This window comes from Passer domesticus, chromosome 7, assembly GCF_036417665.1.
Source record: "Passer domesticus isolate bPasDom1 chromosome 7, bPasDom1.hap1, whole genome shotgun sequence".
Lineage (NCBI taxonomy): Eukaryota > Metazoa > Chordata > Aves > Passeriformes > Passeridae > Passer > Passer domesticus.
In genome coordinates, this window is record NC_087480.1 from 55218639 (window position 1) to 55238254 (window position 19616).

Below are 19616 nucleotides of genomic sequence, written 5' to 3' on the forward strand. Positions count from 1 at the left end.
TAACGATGCACTTCCCCCCTTCCCTTTGAGCAGGCAGTAGAGCATATTTACATACACTATTTTAGGTCTTCAGCACATTTCCCCCCCTTTTTTGGATTCCTTTCCTCTCTTCACCTGATATTTCCAACAAGACACATAACCCACATGGCTGGAGAGGGAAAACAAGAAAACAGACCTTCCTACTTGGCTACATGTTGTCACTTCACACATGTGAGACATGCGGGACATGGCTGTTCCTTTTTCCAACACTCCTGCCTGCTCAGCTGCCCTGGGAAGAATGGCCTGGAGGGATGGCAGGGGAAAAGCTTCCAGCCTCAAGAGACCAGTGGGATGCCAGAGGGAAGCTGAATGCACCCAGTGCCAGCAGCACCTGGGTGGAACTCTGCTCCAGAGTCAAAAGGGAGAGGCTGTGCTGTTTATTTAGCTCTTGGCTTCTATTTCCTACATCATCTTCTCAAAGATTTTCCCTTTGTCAAGCAAGGCTTGTGCTAAGAGGAACACTTAATCTCCCACAGTAGCAGAGAGAAATCCCACACTTGAGCACAGAATCTCTAAACTCCTATCAACTGCAGGTTTTCATTGCTATGATCTGTGAATGCCCCTTACCCCTAATGTGTTTTTGAAACAACTAGGTGCAGACCAGAAACTCAATCACTGAGGTCTCCTTGGGTAAGAACAAGCCGTTCCTTGAACCCAATTTCCCCTTTCCCACTCTCCAAGCTGTAAGTATTGGGCAATTGAAAATCCTCTTGCAGAACAGTTTTCTATGGTAATATCAAAGAATTTCAAAATTATACATTCTCTTTGCCACAACTTTCAACAGATGTTATCTAACCTTTTCTTTCAACCTGATTAATTTCATTTCTATTTGCTAGCATATTATTATTTAGGGTATACAAGTAAAATCTTTGACAAATTAATATAAGCATTGGAACAATAAAGTTGATCCAATTGATCAAAAGACAAAAGATGTGACAGGCTGTGCCAGTATTTCAGAACCAAAGGTTATTAAACAGAAGATGAAAAACCTGCTTTTGTTCATGTGTCTGATGACATATATAAGATCACAACTTACCACTGCTGGATAAGGTAAGTATAAGAGGGAAGATGGTAGCTAATAATACAATTTTTAAGTAGGCTTTTATTCATACTGGAATAAAATTCACTCAATCAAATAAAGCCAGAGATTTATCATAAAGAAAAAAACCAAAAAAACCAAAAAACTAGGAAAAGACAATTAAGAAAAACTGACTTACATAAGAGAAGTCTTCAGCATTCTGACAGAGCAGCTTGGGAAAAACAGCCTGCCGTTGAAATCTTTCCTCATCTTCAAAGATGTTCCCATACATGAAGCCATTCATCATGGTGGAGTGGGCATGGATGTCGATATAGAACTCCAGGTTAATCTTCTGTTGAGGGAAAACAACAACAACAAAACATTCAGCACGAGATAAATCATAATTGAGTTATGCAGGTGAAGCCTCCCATAAATCCAATCCTGCCATTCTTGAACCCATCCATGGTTCCAGCATCAGGGAGCCACATTGAAGATCACACTGTGATGCACACAACCATTCCTGCCTCTCTGTGGGGGCATGTGAAATACAACAAAGGACCATGACAGACATTTCTTTACCTTTTTTTAGAATATTAGAACATTCTGCACAGGACACTGTGCAAAATAGAGCCAAACCATCCTTCATTGTGATACAGGGCTTACTGCCAGTGATAAAAATATGAACCTTCCAGTTCTAGAGCACGATTATTTGGGCATAGCTTTGCCATCTTTGCACAGTTCTGCATTGAATTATGCAGATGTTCCCTTCTGCCAGGTGAAACAGGCTCAAAATTGTGTAAAAAAGACTCCAATATTTCCTGTGCAGTTTATTTCTTGTGTATAAGGAGAAATACTGCAAATGTTTTGCCTTCCTCTCCTTCCTAGCAGTAACTCTCCAAAGAAAGTGCCTGGAATAGCTCCCTGCTTGTAGCTCCCTACAGGATTCTGCACCAACTCTTACTTTAAAGGAAGACAGCAGGACCCTCTAGCATAGAAGTGCCTGCTCTGCCAATACCCTTCCCATGGCATCAGTGGGAAAGAGGGAATGTTAACCTGGATCCCTACACACAGTGCCATCAGCAGCACTAGCCAGCACTAAAGAGTGATACCAGAGCAGATGCCACTGAATTACCTAGTTTCTCCAAATTCTTACAACTTCTGGACCCGAACAAATTATGTCACAAGCCCATCCCTGTCACCTGGCCAGCACGGGGCCACTGTGGCTGTCCTGGTGCCCAGATCTCAGATGTCCCTGCCTCAAGAGAGGGATGGAGAAGAGCTCTGCTGGCAGCACGATGCTCATGGTGCTTCTCCCTGAGCTGCAATACAGCAGGAAGCTCTGCAGCCCCAGGCCTCTCCAAAGCTTGCTGGGCTGCTGGAGAACACTGAGCCATGGCACACTCAGTGTGACAGGAAGGCAGGTTGGGCTGGGCAGTTCATGTGGCAGCAGTGTCAGCTCTTCTAGAGCCTCTGATGGGGGGAGAACATCATTTGGTATGTGACACTAATATAATACAGATTTACTTTCCCCTGGCAGGAAACCAGTGTATAATACACAGCGACTGCTTAGTTTAATTAAACAGCCTAGAGAGAGTAATAATGTATCTTATTAAGCCTCTGCTATGTTAAAATGTTAGCTAATGCAATATCAATATCTGACCATGCTTCATAGGAAAGGGAACATTTGATTGTGTTTGACTCTAATACAATAAATTGTGTGCTCCTGCCAAAACATTCTGCTGCGCTGTAGAGGAGCAGCCCTGCAATAAAGCACACATCTGCTATTTGGAGATACAGCACTGAGGAGAAAGATTAGCATTGACAGGATGAAACACCACACAGGATTTTCTTCCTCTCCAAGCATACAGAAATTAAAAACCAAGATTAAGTAATACTATTTTCATGAGATAATTTCCCCATCACAAACAGAATTTGATGAGATCAGATGCACACTGGCATATCACCATAAAACAGAACATGTTGTAGAGTCTCAAAACAGTGATTTGATGAAGTGAGCAGATAATCTAGTTAAACTGGGTATTTGTAAAGCATGAATGTCCTTCACACAGAAGTCAGTGACCTAAGTCATACTTATTTTAGAACAACCAGACAGAATTCTTTATAGGAACATAGTTACTAACATAAAATAATCGAGAAGCACAGTGATATATATAACAATAGACTAGAATAATTTGTGACTTAAGACAAATAAAATTGCTGGTGTAAACTGCATGATTTATGGTATGTCATGGTGTACTTATTCATTTATAGTTTTGAAATTGTTTCCAAAAGAAGGTGGCCACAGACAGAGATGCAGAGGCACAGATTTCTAAAACAATTTTCCATAGGCTGTCCAGCAAGAAATTCACCTGCAGAACATAAGTGACCTGAGCCTCAGCTTAGTATTCAATTATCAAGTTATCCAGTCTAACACAGTGTCACTGGAGTATTTTCTAAACTCTCCTAGGACCTTCACTCAAAAAAATTGTTGGTAGAAATGTCACAGAGAATATCAGAAAGTCTCCTGGTGTGCTGAATTTTCCTTGAAGATCTTTTTTGTTCACCAAAACCATTTTCAACTAATCTGGTTGAATGGTTATTTGTGAGGGAACAGTGTCCTTTACAGATGTCCCCCCACCTAAAGATTAAGCTTCCAGATCCCTTATTTGGAAGCTGTGACATTAAACAGGTAGCTCATCACCCAAACAAGTGTTCAAAAACATTTTTCAAGTCATCCATTTCAAGATAATTAGAAAGTAATTTCTGAAGTTAGCCCACAATGACTATTCAACTGGGGTTTTTTTCTGGCCTTTGTTCCTTAGCCTCCAACTGAATGTATAAAAATCTCTATTTCTCATATTCCTGTGCACTAAATTTAGTCCAAACTTGCAACTGTCCATCCTATTCAGCATGTTTTTAAACATTGCTAGAGTAATTGCTAGTTAGATGTACTACTTCCAGACACTGCTGTGTGTGAGCAGAACAGCATTTCACATTTCTCCTCCTCACATTCATTACTTTATCAAAGGGAAACATGTTCAGCATTCTCCATTACAGAACGAAATAATTCAGTGCATTGTTGATATAACACATCAGTTCCTAATGGAAAAAGTCCTCTTATTCCCAGACACAAAGTTATTGTGGCCTTAAAATGGACAATAACAGCCCAGTCGCTGGGACATTAAAAGTTTGCCACCTCGTACCTCAAGTGGTAGACCAATCAGCAGACAATTTTTTTGGCACTCAAGCTTCACAAGAATTATGCTATGCTCCTGAACAATAATGGTATTTCTGCTTCCTCTTTAGAGCCACAGATATCCATAGGTGCTTTACATGTAGGAATTGTTTCCCCTACTGCCACACAACAAATTTAAGCAGGGGAATAAAGTTTTATATTTCAGTTGAGGTTCTCTGGAAGATTTTGACATAATTACTAATCTCCAGCAATTCAGGTAGGATCACAGAATTAACATTTTATGGAATATATAATGTCATCTACTGATGGAAATTTCAGCAAAGTCAGCAGAGAGGTGACCTCCTGAAATTGTTGCTCTTGGAGATAGGAGAACTTTAGTGGGAGAATGAAGTAAATAAACATGTGTTTGCATTTACATGAGCACATGCAAACACACTTAACCCACTGCTATCTGCTGTCATACCCCAGGGGTATCTGCCAGTATCTACACAGCACAACCCACCCTCATCAGGGCTTCTCTTGCTGCAGCACCTGCAAGTGAGAGGGGGAATAAATTTAGAAGTGGTTCAAAGTCTCATATTCACATTTTCTTTATGCAGAAAATAATGAATAACTAGGCTCAAACGGCTCTGGGTGCCACAGCTGCCTTCTGAGAGACTTACCAGTTACATCCTACAATATGATATTAAACTCATCATTTTCTGCTTTAGAGGTATAATGCAAAATGATTCAGATGCCTTATAAAAGTCATCATGCAATTTAATTCTCTCAAGTGCCTTTTCTTTGTGCTTACAAGCAGTGGCAGAGTTTTCCTCTCTCACACTGTTTCTTAAGTAAAGCTGTAATTACCTGGATGACCCAGGTTACAGAGCTCCAGAAAACAAAGGCACACTTGGTTTTTCTTTTCTCTGAGTCTCAAAACAGAAATCACTTACTAGACTGACAGAGACAATGATTGAACCCCACTTCTTTGGAAAGAAAAGATTCTCTCCCTTGGAAAGAATGTTTTTTTATCTCTTCTTGCCACTTACCATATAAACCTAGCATAAGTAAACAAGCAAATGAATTTCTGCTCTAAAGTTCATTTGAATCCCTATTATTGCGACATGCACTTTCCTACTGAGTCAGTCAGAAGTTTCTGTCAGCTTGAGAAATGTACATATAAATTAGGGGGTGGTGAAAATGAAAGAAATAATGAATTAAGAAAAAGAACTCGCATTGTCAAGAGAGGAAATAGTTAAAGTAGTATAGAAGCTGGTTCATGATGGCACAAAAGTTTTGAGAAAATATATTCTCACTTGTCTGCATTTTTACTTCCTTCACTGAATGCCCTTTGGAAGGTTAAATTAAAGAGTAAAGGAAAGAACTATGTTAATAGCCAGTGCTGATGTGACCAAACTTAGACTTTGAACAGTGCAATTATGTTTCTTAAGAAAACAGAGGTTTAATAAATAAATAAATATAAGTCAGTAAATGCTGTAATAAAAGGATAAATGTGCATTGAGCCCAGAACATGAGCCACTAGAGAGACAAGTGATGCAGGAAGAAGCCAGCTCTGTCCACCAGCTGTCACTTCAATATGGATTTTATTAATTCTTGGGCATAGCAATTGGTTTAGAGAGAGAAGCATCCAAAAGCCTTCTCCACTCCAATATTTCATATAGGGGATGGGATAAACTCCTTGCAATGTTTTATACAAGCTACTAAAACCATGGACTGTCATTTGTTGCAAGGAAGGGAACAGCCTCCAGGCAGACTTTGTGCTCTTGCTGCTAAACCACTGTTTGGAGTAAATGGACATTCAACAGCTGGCTCAGCAGATGGAGTTTGCCCCTTTTCATTCAGAAGACATTCAGAAATTCCCAGAAGAATGGCTACTTTGATGCTTCCTCAGGTATCTCTCCAAAGAAAAATTCCTCAAAATAATCTCTCAAAAGAAAATTTTGCATGTGTCTCTAAGACATCCCTTTTGACATAAACACATTGTTACCTCAGGATTAATTATTTTGCCTATGCTTACAGTGGTGACACCAGAAAACACAGAGCACAACGTGCTCGTAAGGAAAAGGAAGGAAAACTGACCATTCAGCATCACATGGCCAGCAGTCCACATTCAGCTACAAAGCACCACTCCCTTTCCCCTTTCAGCCCGATTGAATTGTGCCCCGTGCTTTGAATTCCTCCTGGGAGATGTGTGACACTTGTCTCCTTCTGGCTTTCCAAGGGAGCATGAGGTGGGATTCAAACTGCCTGGATATGGTACACATATTTTGAAGCTTGAAATGCCTGCATTTGGATGCCTAGTAAGATGGATTTTACCCAAATTACTTTTCTTAGCTCTACCTTCTCCCCATACTTCCCCTGCCACCCTAAAAAGGCATTAAATTCTTCCACATTTTCCTCTGCTATCCTTTATATAACCTTTGACAAGTTAGGCCTACAGAATCATCCTCAGTTTTCTCAGACAATGCAGCCACACCTTATCAGAGCCATTATTTCAGATTTATACCACTCCCCTTTTGTAACCATAGGGACAACATTTTTCTCCTTCCATTCATCATCTCACGGACCACCTGCTCATTCACCTCTGTAAACACCATGGCAACAACAGCAATTATTTACACAAGAAATTAATAGTAGGAAAGGGAGTTACTATTTTTAAAAACCTTCAGAAAAATCGGTTTCCTCATCTTGATTCCAGAGAAAGGAACATGCCAGTTTAGAACCACTCTTGTTTTTGCTGATATGAAGCACAAAAGACAATTTCGCTTTTTCTGTAGACACCTTTACAGTCTGACAATGTCTTTTAAGTGTCCCTGCAGAAGCAGCTTGCCAACACTGATGTGCCACTAACTCTGCATGACCTTCCAGCAACTCTTCATAACACTTCAAGCATTTTTTTCAGAACATTTCAATGATATTCCAGGAGCTGTTGCCTCTCAGAATGAACCACTCCAACCCAATTGCTATTCAAAAGTAACTATTTACCAACCGTGTTTCATGGCAAATAATGATAAATAATGATACCTCTTGATGGTAGGAGTAACCTGGCATGACTCCCTGGCACCTCAAAGTGGATGGAGAAGAGACTTCTGTTTGTCTGTGGTTCAGCAAAAGGATGGAAGCCCATCAGTACTGCTTTCCTGCCTGCCTTAAAAAGTAAGGGATGCTTTTATCCACAGAAGAACAGGAACTTGAACCCTACTCTGGTGTGCCCATGTGTCGCCCCAAAAGGAGCTAAACTCAGAGTCTGGCCTCAGAGTGGGAGGTCAGCAACATGCATATTCTGATCTTGGCTTGTTATCTGCTCGCTTCTCTCACCTGCCAGTGCAGATAACAACACCTCCTGAGGATTAGCTGACGTTTGGAAAGCACTTTGGAGGTATAAAGCGTCACAGGGCGTGCAAGTTAAGTGTTAATTCATCTGCCAGGCCGATTGGCTCTGACCCCACTGCAGAGACACCCAGTTAATGTCAGCTCTGGCAGCTTTTGCACTCAGGCACCTGTCCACCAGCCCCTGGACTGAAGCCAGCAATTCACACAGGACACAGAAGAGCCGTCAGATGGCAGCAACATTTGGTCATGACAGGCCTGAATTGGATTTGAAAGGGTGACCTGGAGGTGAAAGGCTCCATCAAGAAGCCACTGCTGTTCAAATGCATATTAAATTAGAGAGGCTCCAAAGAGACAATGTTAAGACCCAGATCAAGTTTAGGCAAGACTTTTGGCTCGGCTGCATGGACAATTCTTGTATAATTTTTTCCCTAAATGATTATGACCAGAAGATATACTCTTATGGATTTAGGGTCTGACCTCAAGCCAAAACTAGAAGTGTGAGTCTGAGGAAGGACAGCCCTGGTTCTGTCTCCTGCTTCCTCTGTCCCTCATATGAAGCAAACCTGCACATACACTCAGCACCATTGTTTTTTTGACCTTCACAATTTCTGAATTCTTTCCTTGCCTGAATTATTAGAACAAAAAAGCAGTGGGACTGAACAGGGTCTTGGGGCATTACCTCACCCCAAACTTTGCTGGTTTGACTGGGCTCTACCCATCTCTGCCCACTTGTGTGTCACCGACAGAACAATTTAGAAATTAGAATTAGAACAATTAGAAAGTGCTTTAGAAATCCTGCCTTGCTCACTCCTCTGCTGCTGAAGAGCATTGGCTCTACAGAAAGAGGGCTCTTCAGAAAAGACAAGTGGCAAAAGAATCAAGAGCTTTTTAGAAGAGGGAAGAAATCCTACTACAAAAGAGAATAAAAGAAAGAAAGCAAGAGGGAAAGAGAGAGTAAAGGAAAGGCAGAGAGAAGCTGAGGCAGTAACTGTTACTCATTCTCTTATAATTAAAGCAAGAAAATTAGGTTATGAAACAGAAATATCTAAATGACCATGTTTTCACTGGATAATTAAATTTAGCTGTGGTCTGGTTGTGAAGGTTCTCTCAGCTGAAATGCTCCCAGTGGCTGTATTGAAGGTTTTAGCACGCCTTGGTGCTGTTCCTTAGACAGCAACTTGCGTGCTGTGTGACAATACACAAGTCATTTAATATCTTCAGGCATCATTAATTGCTGCTTATATGCCTGCAACTATATTAAGGTCAAGAATTCCTGTTCAACTATTCACTTCATAGCAGTATTAATAGCTTTGTGTTTTACCACTAACTTTTAATTATACCTCCTCGAACCAAGGAGCAGAGACTTTACAAGTACATAAATAAGGCCCAAAGACATTGCCTGCTTCTCCTCTAATTACAAAGGCAAAGAGTGGTAGACTAAAAACAATGGCTAGGAGTTATGGCTCCCTGTCCCCTAATTTCCTAGGAACTCTTGCAGTTGGACAAACTGTGTGTAGGCAAATCAGACTCTTTAACTACCAGTTTCTCTAGTATCTCAAATAATATATATCATTATTCACTATTTCTTACTAAATAAGTAGCAGCTGGCAGAATATAAAGTCATCAGGCAGAAGACCAAAGGCAAACAAAATGAAGTGTTTTTTTAAATTAACTTATACTGCAGCACTCAATGCCACCAGATTTTGGCCAGAACACAGGTGAACAGAAAGATCAATTAGATAAATTCAAAGAAAAATTATGTTATTACACACCAAGCAGTGAACACAACTTCTTGAACATTAAATCCCAAATTACATATTATCAGAAGCCTTGCTCTCTTCTTAATCTATCCCTTAGTATCTGCAAGTATGTTCTGAGCCAAACAGACCTTGGGTTTGATGCAGCATCACCGTTCCTATTTTCCAATTACATCTTAATTTATGCTGCAGAATGAGAGTTCTGTAGTTCTTAAAAAGGTAAAGTGTTGATTGGTGGTGAAAAGTATGTGCATTTCTACAGTTCAAACTAAATCTCTAAAAAGAGATTAGACAAATTACTCTAAGGTAGATCCTGATCTATATAAAGCTTTCAGCTCAACAAGCCTAAAACAATGAGCACTATAAGCTCGACATCAAAGGTAAAGGTCCATTTTACAGATGTAAAATATTTTAAAGAGGCCCCCGAATTTTCCCACCTACCCAGAAAACTGGATTAGTTGGACCTTTAAGAGGACCTATAAGGGTTGCTTTTATTTTACACAGATCTGCACAGAGTCAGAAGCAAAAAGCCATACCTGGATGGCAACTGCAAGCCTGCTCAGTCAGGTGGGAGGAAACAACACTGCCTGTGTCATCCAGAGGTCAGGTGGGCCTCCACTTGCTTGAGAAGACAGGAAGGGTGTGGATGGGCATTGTGCACATGCTTTACCAGGGGACTGACAGCTGAAAGCCAAACCAGCTATTTCTGTTCACCCTCCTGGCACAGCCTGGCCACAGGCAGGAGCTGTCCATGGTCATTATTCTTACTCTGTTCCCTTGCAGGTTGAGCATTTCAGTTCCTCCCTTGTGCTCAGGGTGAGCAGCAAGCACATCGAGGAAGAGATAAAAGTGAAAGCTGATAAACAGGAACACAACAACACCAAAACAGATTAGGGACTATACAGCAGACATAAATGCTGAGGGGAGGGACAGCATGCAAATACAAGCAGAACTGACCCTGGTGTTGTCTTGCTGACCCATGATTCATCCACAATGGGAAAAACAGGGTTTTTTTTGGCTTTGTCCTACTCAGAGACAGCTCAGCATAACATTTTGTACCAAACTGTGGGATGTTTTCTCTGAGCTTTACATCTAGCAGTATTTATGGTCTGCACAGTGCTATAAAAGCTAAAATGTAATGCACATTTTGGAAGGGTCTGCCATTACAGCTGAAAGCACAACATATCATGCCTTTTCCAGGGCATTTTATCTGCATCAGTTGTATATGAAACTTTTTTCTCCAAAATTCCCCTACTGCTACTTGGCCAAGAGGTGTCCTGGGCTGCACCAAAAGCAGTGTGGCCAGCAGTCAAGGGAGGTGATTCTTCCCTTGTACCCTGCTCTTAAAACCTCACCTGGAGTGCTCTGTCCAGTTCTGGGGCTCCCAACATAAAAATGACACAGAACTACTGGAGCAAGTCCAGGGGAGACCATGAAGATGCTCAGAGGGATGGAGTACCTCTCATGAAGACGGGCTGAGAGAGCTGGGGTTGCTCTGCCTGGAGAAGGAAAGCCTCCAGGGAGGACTTATAGCCCCTTCCAGTACCTCCCTAGGATGACAAGAAAGATGGAGAGGGACTTTTGACAAGGATATGTAGTGCAAGGACAAGGGAGAATGGCTTAAACTTAGAGGCCAGGTTTTGATTAGATACTAGATAAAAATTATTTACTCTTATGGTGGCCAGGCCGTGGCACAGGTCACCCAGAGATGCTGTGGATGCCCCATCGCTGGCACTGGATGGGGCACTGGACCCTGAGCAATTTGGTTCAGTGGAAGGTGTCCCTGCCCATGGCAGGATACAGGAACGGGGTGATTTTAAGGTTCCTTTCAACCCAAAGTATTCAGTGGTTCTGTGGCATTACTGCAGGCAATAATGCCACCTTGTGCTCCTCCTGTCAGACCAAACAGCAGGACAGGTAACCGTGCCTATAAGCAGAGTCACAACATCTCAAAGAAAATGTCTCCCCTGCAAGCACATCCTGGGACTACTATTTTTTAGTATTTCAAACAGAAAGAATATTCAGTTCCTGCAGAAGATCAGGAGACTCAGGATTCAGCAGAGTGCTGTAGAAAATAAGTGACAATCTCAACAGGACCCACCAGGGCATACCTAACAAAGGATTGGTAGGACTGAGAAGAAGAATATTTCCCATCCTAGAAGCAGCAACTGGCCCACATGATCAATGGTTGACTTAGAGATTTAGGCAGCTTCTGCATGCTTGTTCTTCTATATGTGCATATATTCACCTTTATAAGGATGTCAGTGCGTAAAAATGCATCTTTAAGCCCAAATATTTTGAACTTGATTTCATCCTTCTCCTCTGTATCTGTTACAGCTGTCTGTAATGGAGAACAAAGCAACTTGCTCTGAACTGTAAATAAATCAGACCAACATTTAATCCTTGCTCTCTTAAACATTGCATCATCACTGATGGTTTTCAGGTTGAGCATTGTGAACAATATTGTGATTTAACCCTCCCAGGCAGATAAGCCCCAGAGCCACTCCCTCTGAAATGGACTGGAGAAGAGAATCAGGAGGATGAAAGTGAGAAAAAAGGGTTTGCTCTCCTATTCGAACCACAGACCACACAGCAAGGCTGAAACCCACTCCACTCCAAGCAGCAAAGTCTTGCACAAAACTTTGGCAGACAACTCATGGGCAAAGCAAACTTTTGGTGCACTTGCTGTGTTTTTCCATAGCTTCCCTGACAGTTTCCTCCCCTCCACACTCCCACACACCACACTGAGAGTCGCAGAAAGTCCAGAGCTGTACTTTAGCTTTGGATTTCTCTGAAGGAAGGAGGTTGCTGCTATCTCTGATGGTTGGAACCTGATCCTGTCATCATTAACTTTCTCAGAGACTCTTCATTTGCTGAATATTGGTCTGTAATAAGAAGCAGGAAGGATAGGCATTTTTATAGCAACTACCTGCCAACAGATTTCAATTCTTTATCCCTTCAAAATCCCACATCTGTCCATGTCTCCAGGCACTAGTGGAAGAAGCTCTGCATTAGTTATTTTTATTATCAACATAAAAATCTTTCCATTTATTTATTTATTAAGGAGAAAAAACCAGCTATCTACAAAACTCAGTTCATTTTGTCCTTAGGCAGACATTCAAAGCTGTCTGCCAATGTCTTTTCTTAATAAAAAAAATAAGCTAAAGTCTTTATTACACACAGTGTAACAAAATACAACCAGCTACATTCGCCCAGCTGAGACATGCACCATCCATCTATCAGAAAAGATTGCTGTCACGGGAAGAGGAAACATCTGCTAAAGGAGGTGGTCCTATCCTACACCTGAACCTGGCCACTGATGGTGCACCAGCCAGACCCCAAAAAAACCCACTTTGAGCTCTTTGCTTTTGCCCCTTAGACTGTGATATGATTTAGGCTGAAAAATACAAACCCAACTACTTCTGTACCTTGCACAAATGCCCCTTGGACTCTCATGCAAGGACAGGGTGGGTGATGCATCTTCTGTCCAAAATTTGGTGGCCTGTATAACAGGTATATACCCCCCTATCCCTGAAAAGCAGGAAGGATTTGGAGCCCTGGCCAGATATGTGGCAGAGCTGCTGCCTGCTCTCTTTCTAGGCTAGTGACTGGCATGTTAAATCCAAACAACACATCTTAGACTGACACAAGATGAAGCACATTAGGCAGATGGCATGTTTTTTCTGCACAAGCCAGTGCCAGAGTATTTCCTCCTAATGATCTTCTGTTCTTGTTCTCACAGCAAAATTAGTTTTAAAGCAAAGAGAAACAACAACAACAAAAAAAAAGTATGTAGCATGATGAGAGCAAAGATTACTATGTGGGAAAAATATCAACAAGAGTGGGGTTTTGTTCTTTCAATTCCATGGCTTTTATTTATATATATATATTGTTTATAAAAACAAACACCCTATTTTGTCAGACTTGAAAAGTCAAAATTTACATTTAAATGGAGACATTTAGCTGGGTTTTTTCCTCTCTCTCATCTCTTGAATGCAGAGCACAAAAGATTAAAAACTCTCAATTTTCCTAAATGGACGGATAACAGGTGAACTTTGCATTCTGAGAGCTATTCATTTAGTGAACAATGTTCGACTCAGCAAAGACCAAAGCCCAGCTGATCAAGGGGAAAAGAGCACTGGCTACTAGGCCTGACACAAATTTGCTCAACAGCTGAGACCAGGAGAAGCTGTGATCCCATTGTGTCCTGTTCCCAAGGAGGAAATTATGCCATATACAGCAACACCTACATTTCCAGATGTACAGTGGATCACTATCCAACCGAAAATCGCTGCAATTTTAGAGATTGCAGTGCTACAATAGCCCTGGTTTCATTGCCAGAACTACTGCAGATGTTTAAAATGCGAGGTGGGCTGCTTGTAAGAGAAAATGAGAAGACTTAAAACAAGTCCATAATTGCATGGCATTAAAGCCATTGTAAAATATCAAAGTGGACACAAATACTGTGATGACCCTTAAAGCTTACTACCAATTACTTTCCTTTAATTTTTCTTTTTTTTTTTCTTTATTCTTGTTTACTTCCTGGCCAAGAAAATAATTCTTGATTTTAAACAGGGAGTCTATCAAACAAGTACAAGTGCAAGCAATGTGCTCAGATAATGCCATCTCAGTCCATGGAAAGGCACAGTAGCAGCTCATTCACTTCTGGGCTGCATTTCTCCTCTCTGGTTTTGCTAACACAGAGCTGATCCACAGTGCTAAAAGGACACACAAGCCAAATGCCAATCTCACATTTTTTAAAACAAGGGTTAGCCACAGATGCAGCCAGCCCTTGGTAGGGTCTGATTTTAAAGATTTTAACAGTTTCTCATGTCTTATATTGAGTGAAATGCATCTATAAAACCCTCACTAACAAACCAAAAAAACCCTCAATCATCTCTCTGCCCACCCCAAAAAAAAAAAAAAAAAAAAAAAACCAAAAAAACCCCCCCAAAAAAACCCTAAAAAACCCACCAAAAACCCCAGGAATAGTAATAACTGTTTGGAAAAGGCACAGACACAAAATCTAAATGCCTGGAAGGCAAATGCACTATCACTCCTTACCCAGCAGTAGGAAATTACTGACTCACTCTTTTAAAAATGTTGCAAACAGTGTTTCTAGACTCCCAGGACCAGAAGTTATCCCAATGACATTCCTACTGGGACATGTATGCTGATGTTCACCCATCATCTCATTGGTCCCTCTGTCTTTGGAGATTATCCCTTTCTGTTACTCTCACAAACTGCACAAGAATCCATTGTTTAAGCAACAAATTCTGCCTGATTTTCTAGCAGTTCCCAATTTAAAAGCATTAAGAAAAAAATACAAGAGAATGGAATATGTCAAAGCAATTGATTCTGAATTTAAGCCTTATCCTGAGATTAAAAGGGTTGTAACTGAGCCAGCAGGACAGACATCACAGTATGTGAAGAACCTGTGTCTCAGTTTTCTCCTCCAACAGCCAGGAGCATCTGGGAGTATTTGGGAGCACTTGCTTGACTGGTATCCATGTGGTACTAATCCAAACAATCTGAGGAGTCTGCACAAGAAATAGATAAGCAATGCCTCCTTTCCCAAACATTCCTCTCTGAGATGTGTCCATCCCTGTGGTTCCTTTACCCCAAATATGAAGCAGAGCATTAAGGTAGTGCTGAGATCACAATGGCATTACTACAGCTGCTGCAATGCTGGTTTTGGACACAGACTTATCACAGAAAACAAGCAGGAGGCTTTTACATCAGACAACCCTTAGGATAAGATTTCAGCCCCCAAATGATATCAGCATCCTGAATTCTCCTGAAAATATCACAGGATCCAATGAAACATTCCCTTTCGTTGCCATTCCTACCATGATCTGTTCTAACAGTACTACACAAAGGTTGTTTTATTTACACATTTCTTGTGGCATCCATGCCCACAACATCCAAATCTGACACCTGTTAATTCCACACACATGAACTGAGCTGGTCAAGAGGATATAAAGTAATAGAAAATGTCAGCTTTCATGTTCTCTGGATAAAGCCAGCCATGTAATCAGGCACTCTTTATGATGGGCATGTCACAGGTAAGCAGTGATGACAGAGTTTATCAGATCCCAAAGGCCAGTAAAACATACTCCTGACTCTGCCTCTGCAGGAGTTTTGCAGTCAGTGGTCCCAAACTTGGCACATGGTTATCACAGCTGGTGGAAACATGAAACCTTCTGGGTTACCTTCGAGAATTAGCATGGCCTTGAATTAACCTTGAATCTTACCCAAGGGAAGAGCTGTGCAAGGTATTGAAATAGATTGTATTTAGAGTGTGAGCTTTGGACAGAACAGGGCCAATACAGATAAAATACTGACCCCTTCCTCCTGCTGAGGGCTCAGCCAGCTGCTCTGCTCCTGCAAGGTAAGGCAACTGAGCCCAAAGGCACCAACTAAAGCAGAGTTACATCTCATGCTGAATACCTAACTTCTCTGGAATGGCTTCTCTGCTCTGAAGAAGCATCTTCTGGGCTGGCTGGGTGGCCACTGGCTCTATGTGATGCTTATCTGAGTTACCTGAAGCACTTTTATTTAATCTAGGTAATCCCAGATTTCTTGTGTTTTTTTCAGCAAAAAAATATTGTATTCTTTTCAATAACCAATTTGTGGAGAAAAGGACTTTTAGAAATATTATTCAAAGAAGAATAAGCTCAGCATACAACTGCAGTCAGGTCCCTCATGGAAAGTGGTCCAGCCTGAAGGTACACAGTCCTCAGCACTACCCCAGCATTTTAGCAGAGTACTCCATGTCTTTACATCCACAAATTTCCCTGCACAGGAGAGATCTTCTTCACCTAACTCTTCCTTTTCCTCCACCCACCCCAAAGTAACCCCACAAGCCAACAACCTACAGCTTTATGTGCAGTAATTTAAAAACAATGCCGTCTTAATCTGCAGCTGGGAAGCAGAGACACAAAGGACAGCACCAGTGAGGAGAAGCAAAGCACCATTCAAGCCTGATTCCTCTTCTGTGCCAACATGATGAATTCCTACTCAAACCACCACGGCTAAAATTGTGCGGGGCTGCTCACCTACCTGGAAAAACCAATACATATCATCATATCATGTTCTGAGCATTGGCCTTTTTTTTTAAGTTTGATTGTTTCAGTTTTTGTTGTTTTGTTTGGTTTTGCTTTGTTTTGTTTGGTTTTGCTTTGTTTTGCTTTGCTTTGTTTTGTTTTGTTTTTGTCTTCTTTTCTTCTGGTTAACAGGTTTTGTTCTTTGTGGTAAGGGCATTTTTTGCATTGTTTTCAAGGGCTCTCCAGGTTCCAGTAAATGACTCTGGGTTGTGAATAAAGCTGTGGCATTTTATTCTCTAATACTAGAAAATTAATATGCACAGATTTTTCAGTTTTTTATCTTGTGAATACAAAGACTGAATCAAAGCATCAAAAAGAAAGTGGGCTTTTTTTTGCCTAAGTTTTCTGGGACTCAGTAATATTGTCAGTTTCTCTTTCTCTCCTGCTTCTATTTTGTCTTAAGGCTCTGCATCTTGGAAGACTGTGAAGCTGCTGTGTGATTTTTATCTCCATGATTAAAGTGTTACACTTTATTGAGCTCTTTGCATCAGCACCAAAATCTGCAATGCAGGATTTTACATAACACTTCATTTTCTCCTCGCACCATTACTGTTATTAACCTGGTCGCAATAAACAGAAAATACAGCTCGGCTCATGATGTACTCCTGAGTTTTTGTGTGTGTGTGTGTGGATAACAGAAAGGGAAAAAGAAGAAAAAGAATGGAAATGAAAGGGCCTCCAGCCTGTGAAAGACTAGGAATGGCTGCATGAACTTGTTTTTTCCTTAAAGAACAATCTCAGCCGTTTAGAGTTAAAAGGAAAAGTTCTGTGCTGGAGCTTCTGCATGTAAGGATTTCTTCCAAAATAAAAGGTCAAAACATGAAGAACATCCAAACTATTTCCAAATTCTCCAACTCATTATTATTCATCATTGGACTTCTCAGATGGAAGATTTGACTGATAGCCTACTTTGGGATGTTGCTTGTTTCTTTGTTTAAATGACAAAGAACATGAGACTTACCAAGAGGGCACCAATAAGGGTTTGGAAAGCTGCTGAGCAGCTCGATGTGCCAGCACAGGTGACCTTCCCATTTCATCAGTGGGTGGAATCTGTGTGTTTCACAGACATGAGATCTCCGAGTTCCCAAGAAAACAGTGCGAGTTAAATATCCAAATGTGTAGGAATCTGGGTTAGTGACAGAGATTCTCTTTTTGCTGAGATAGGAGAGACCTGCAGGTTCTGGAGCAGAGACATTTAGATGTATAAGCAAGCTACAGGAGCCATGAAAACAGAGATGGATTGTCCATGAACAGATGGTCACCAAAACTTGATCGAAGCCTAATGGGAGAGGGAGAAAGAAAGCCAGCATGGGGAACCTGGCATGTCCCAGAGAAAGCCTTCAGAGGCAAAGTCAGTTTGGGGTATGGCCTGACAGAAATGCTTCAGGAGCTTAGCCACCATCTTCAAAATAAAACAATTATGAGGCCAGGCTTCCTGGACTTGCCCTCTTAGATAACATAAGCTGGGGGATATCCTAAAAACCTGTGTCAAGCTGTCTTCACTCAGCTGCTGCAGGTCCATGAACTGCCCTGTGCTGCCACAGCAGCCCAAGGCACCTCTTCCCAGGAGTGCTCAGGAAAATCAATGCAGACTGGGCCCAGTGGCACTGCTATAGCTTACCCTGAAAAGTTCTGGTTATTTCTGAAGGATTGTTTTGTTTTTTAACCCAAGAGAAATATTTTAGGAAGCTCGCCAAGCTTCTGCCCCCTACTTATGTGGGTTCCTGCTCTTTACTCATGCTATTTATTTTGCACTTGCTCTTTACTCAGTTTACTACAGTTTGAAATATAGCAGAACATTTTTCAGTTCGTCAGTGTGTTGTTTGCTGTCAAGGAGACGAAATGTTACTACTTTCCTCTGGAGAAGCTTAGGACATGATGGATGAAATGTCACAAATAATTAGACTTTTCTTATGAATTACATTTTTTAAACTTCTCTTTGCATGTCAGCAGGTATGTTACGGATAGGCTGCATGGAAAGACCTGGGGAAATTTTAGTTCTCTGGGAACAGCAATAATGTAATATCTGATAAGCCAGCTGAGACAAACTTTAAAAACTTTTACTATGGCAATTTGGGGCTATGAAAGATCTGAATCCAGTGGCAGAATCAAAAAGGTCCAATCCAGTTCCTGAATAGCATGGACACGATTAGGGACTTAAAGATTGCTTGACACAGTCTGACCTAAAGTCCATCCACTGCAGTGTCTTGTTTCTGATGGTGATGCTTTGTGGCACTGTTAAGCCCTACATGATACGACACCCAGTGATAATCTAAATAACTATCAGGCTTGGAGGAAGTAAAAACTGCAGTTCACTTTCACACTTTGAGCAGAGATGTACTGCAGATAGGCAGATACTCAGATTGCATAAAATTATCTAGGAGACAGGCATGAACAAACCCTCCAACTCTGAACTCTCCCTGGATAACTGGTCTACACTTTGTGGGCTGGGCACACACCAATGAACACCCCCAAATACCTGAGCATGCTGAAAAATCTGCACAAAACAGTCACAAGTATTCACACACTGCTTCTTCTTTAGGGTTTATATGAGTTTCGAGATCTCTCATCATTTTCATCTCTAAGCTTATAAATGGCCAGTTGTTACAGCAGTAAACACTGGATCAAACATAAAGCTGCAGCTGAATTACTGCTTTGAAATCTTGTACCACATGCAATGACTTTAAATTGCTTGCTTTGCTAGAAAGGCTGAAAGAATACGAAGCCATGACACTCTAAATCACACTAATCAATGATGTTAATCTTAACTGTATGAATGTATCAATAATGAGGAATGCTCCAGGGGAAAAAGACAGGGGAACTGCCCACCTTTAAGATCTCCCTTCCATAACCAATTTATTCTCATACGTTGTAGAATCATCACGAAAATATAACGACTAATAATGACGTGGCAAAATTTACTTAACCCCCTTGACATGGATATAAAGTCTTATTTTATCTATGGGGGAAAAAAGTCTCTCACATGTTATTTGCTAAGCAATCTCAACTGATTAGGAATGCTTCAATTAAAATGGAAGTGTTGCAGTGAATGACATAAAAAGCATCACTGAAATTTTCTCAGGAGATTTGAAATGTTATTTTTAATGCTAAAGATAAACTGTATACACACAAATGTTTGAAGGGGAAGAGGAGCCATGAAGTTT

The 19616-nt window shown here is 41.1% G+C and overlaps 1 protein-coding gene across 2 annotated transcripts in view; it reads right to left on the reverse strand.

Annotated features, from left to right (window-relative positions):
* The window catches only part of LOC135305308 (BEN domain-containing protein 5-like), an 876852-nt gene that overhangs the window by 91583 nt on the left and 765653 nt on the right, over nt 1–19616 (reverse strand). For both annotated transcript variants that reach the window (XM_064428810.1, XM_064428809.1), the window contains exon 10: nt 1257–1409. In XM_064428810.1, the coding sequence (XP_064284880.1) occupies nt 1257–1409 (153 nt within the window). The remainder of the gene's footprint in view (nt 1–1256; nt 1410–19616) is intronic.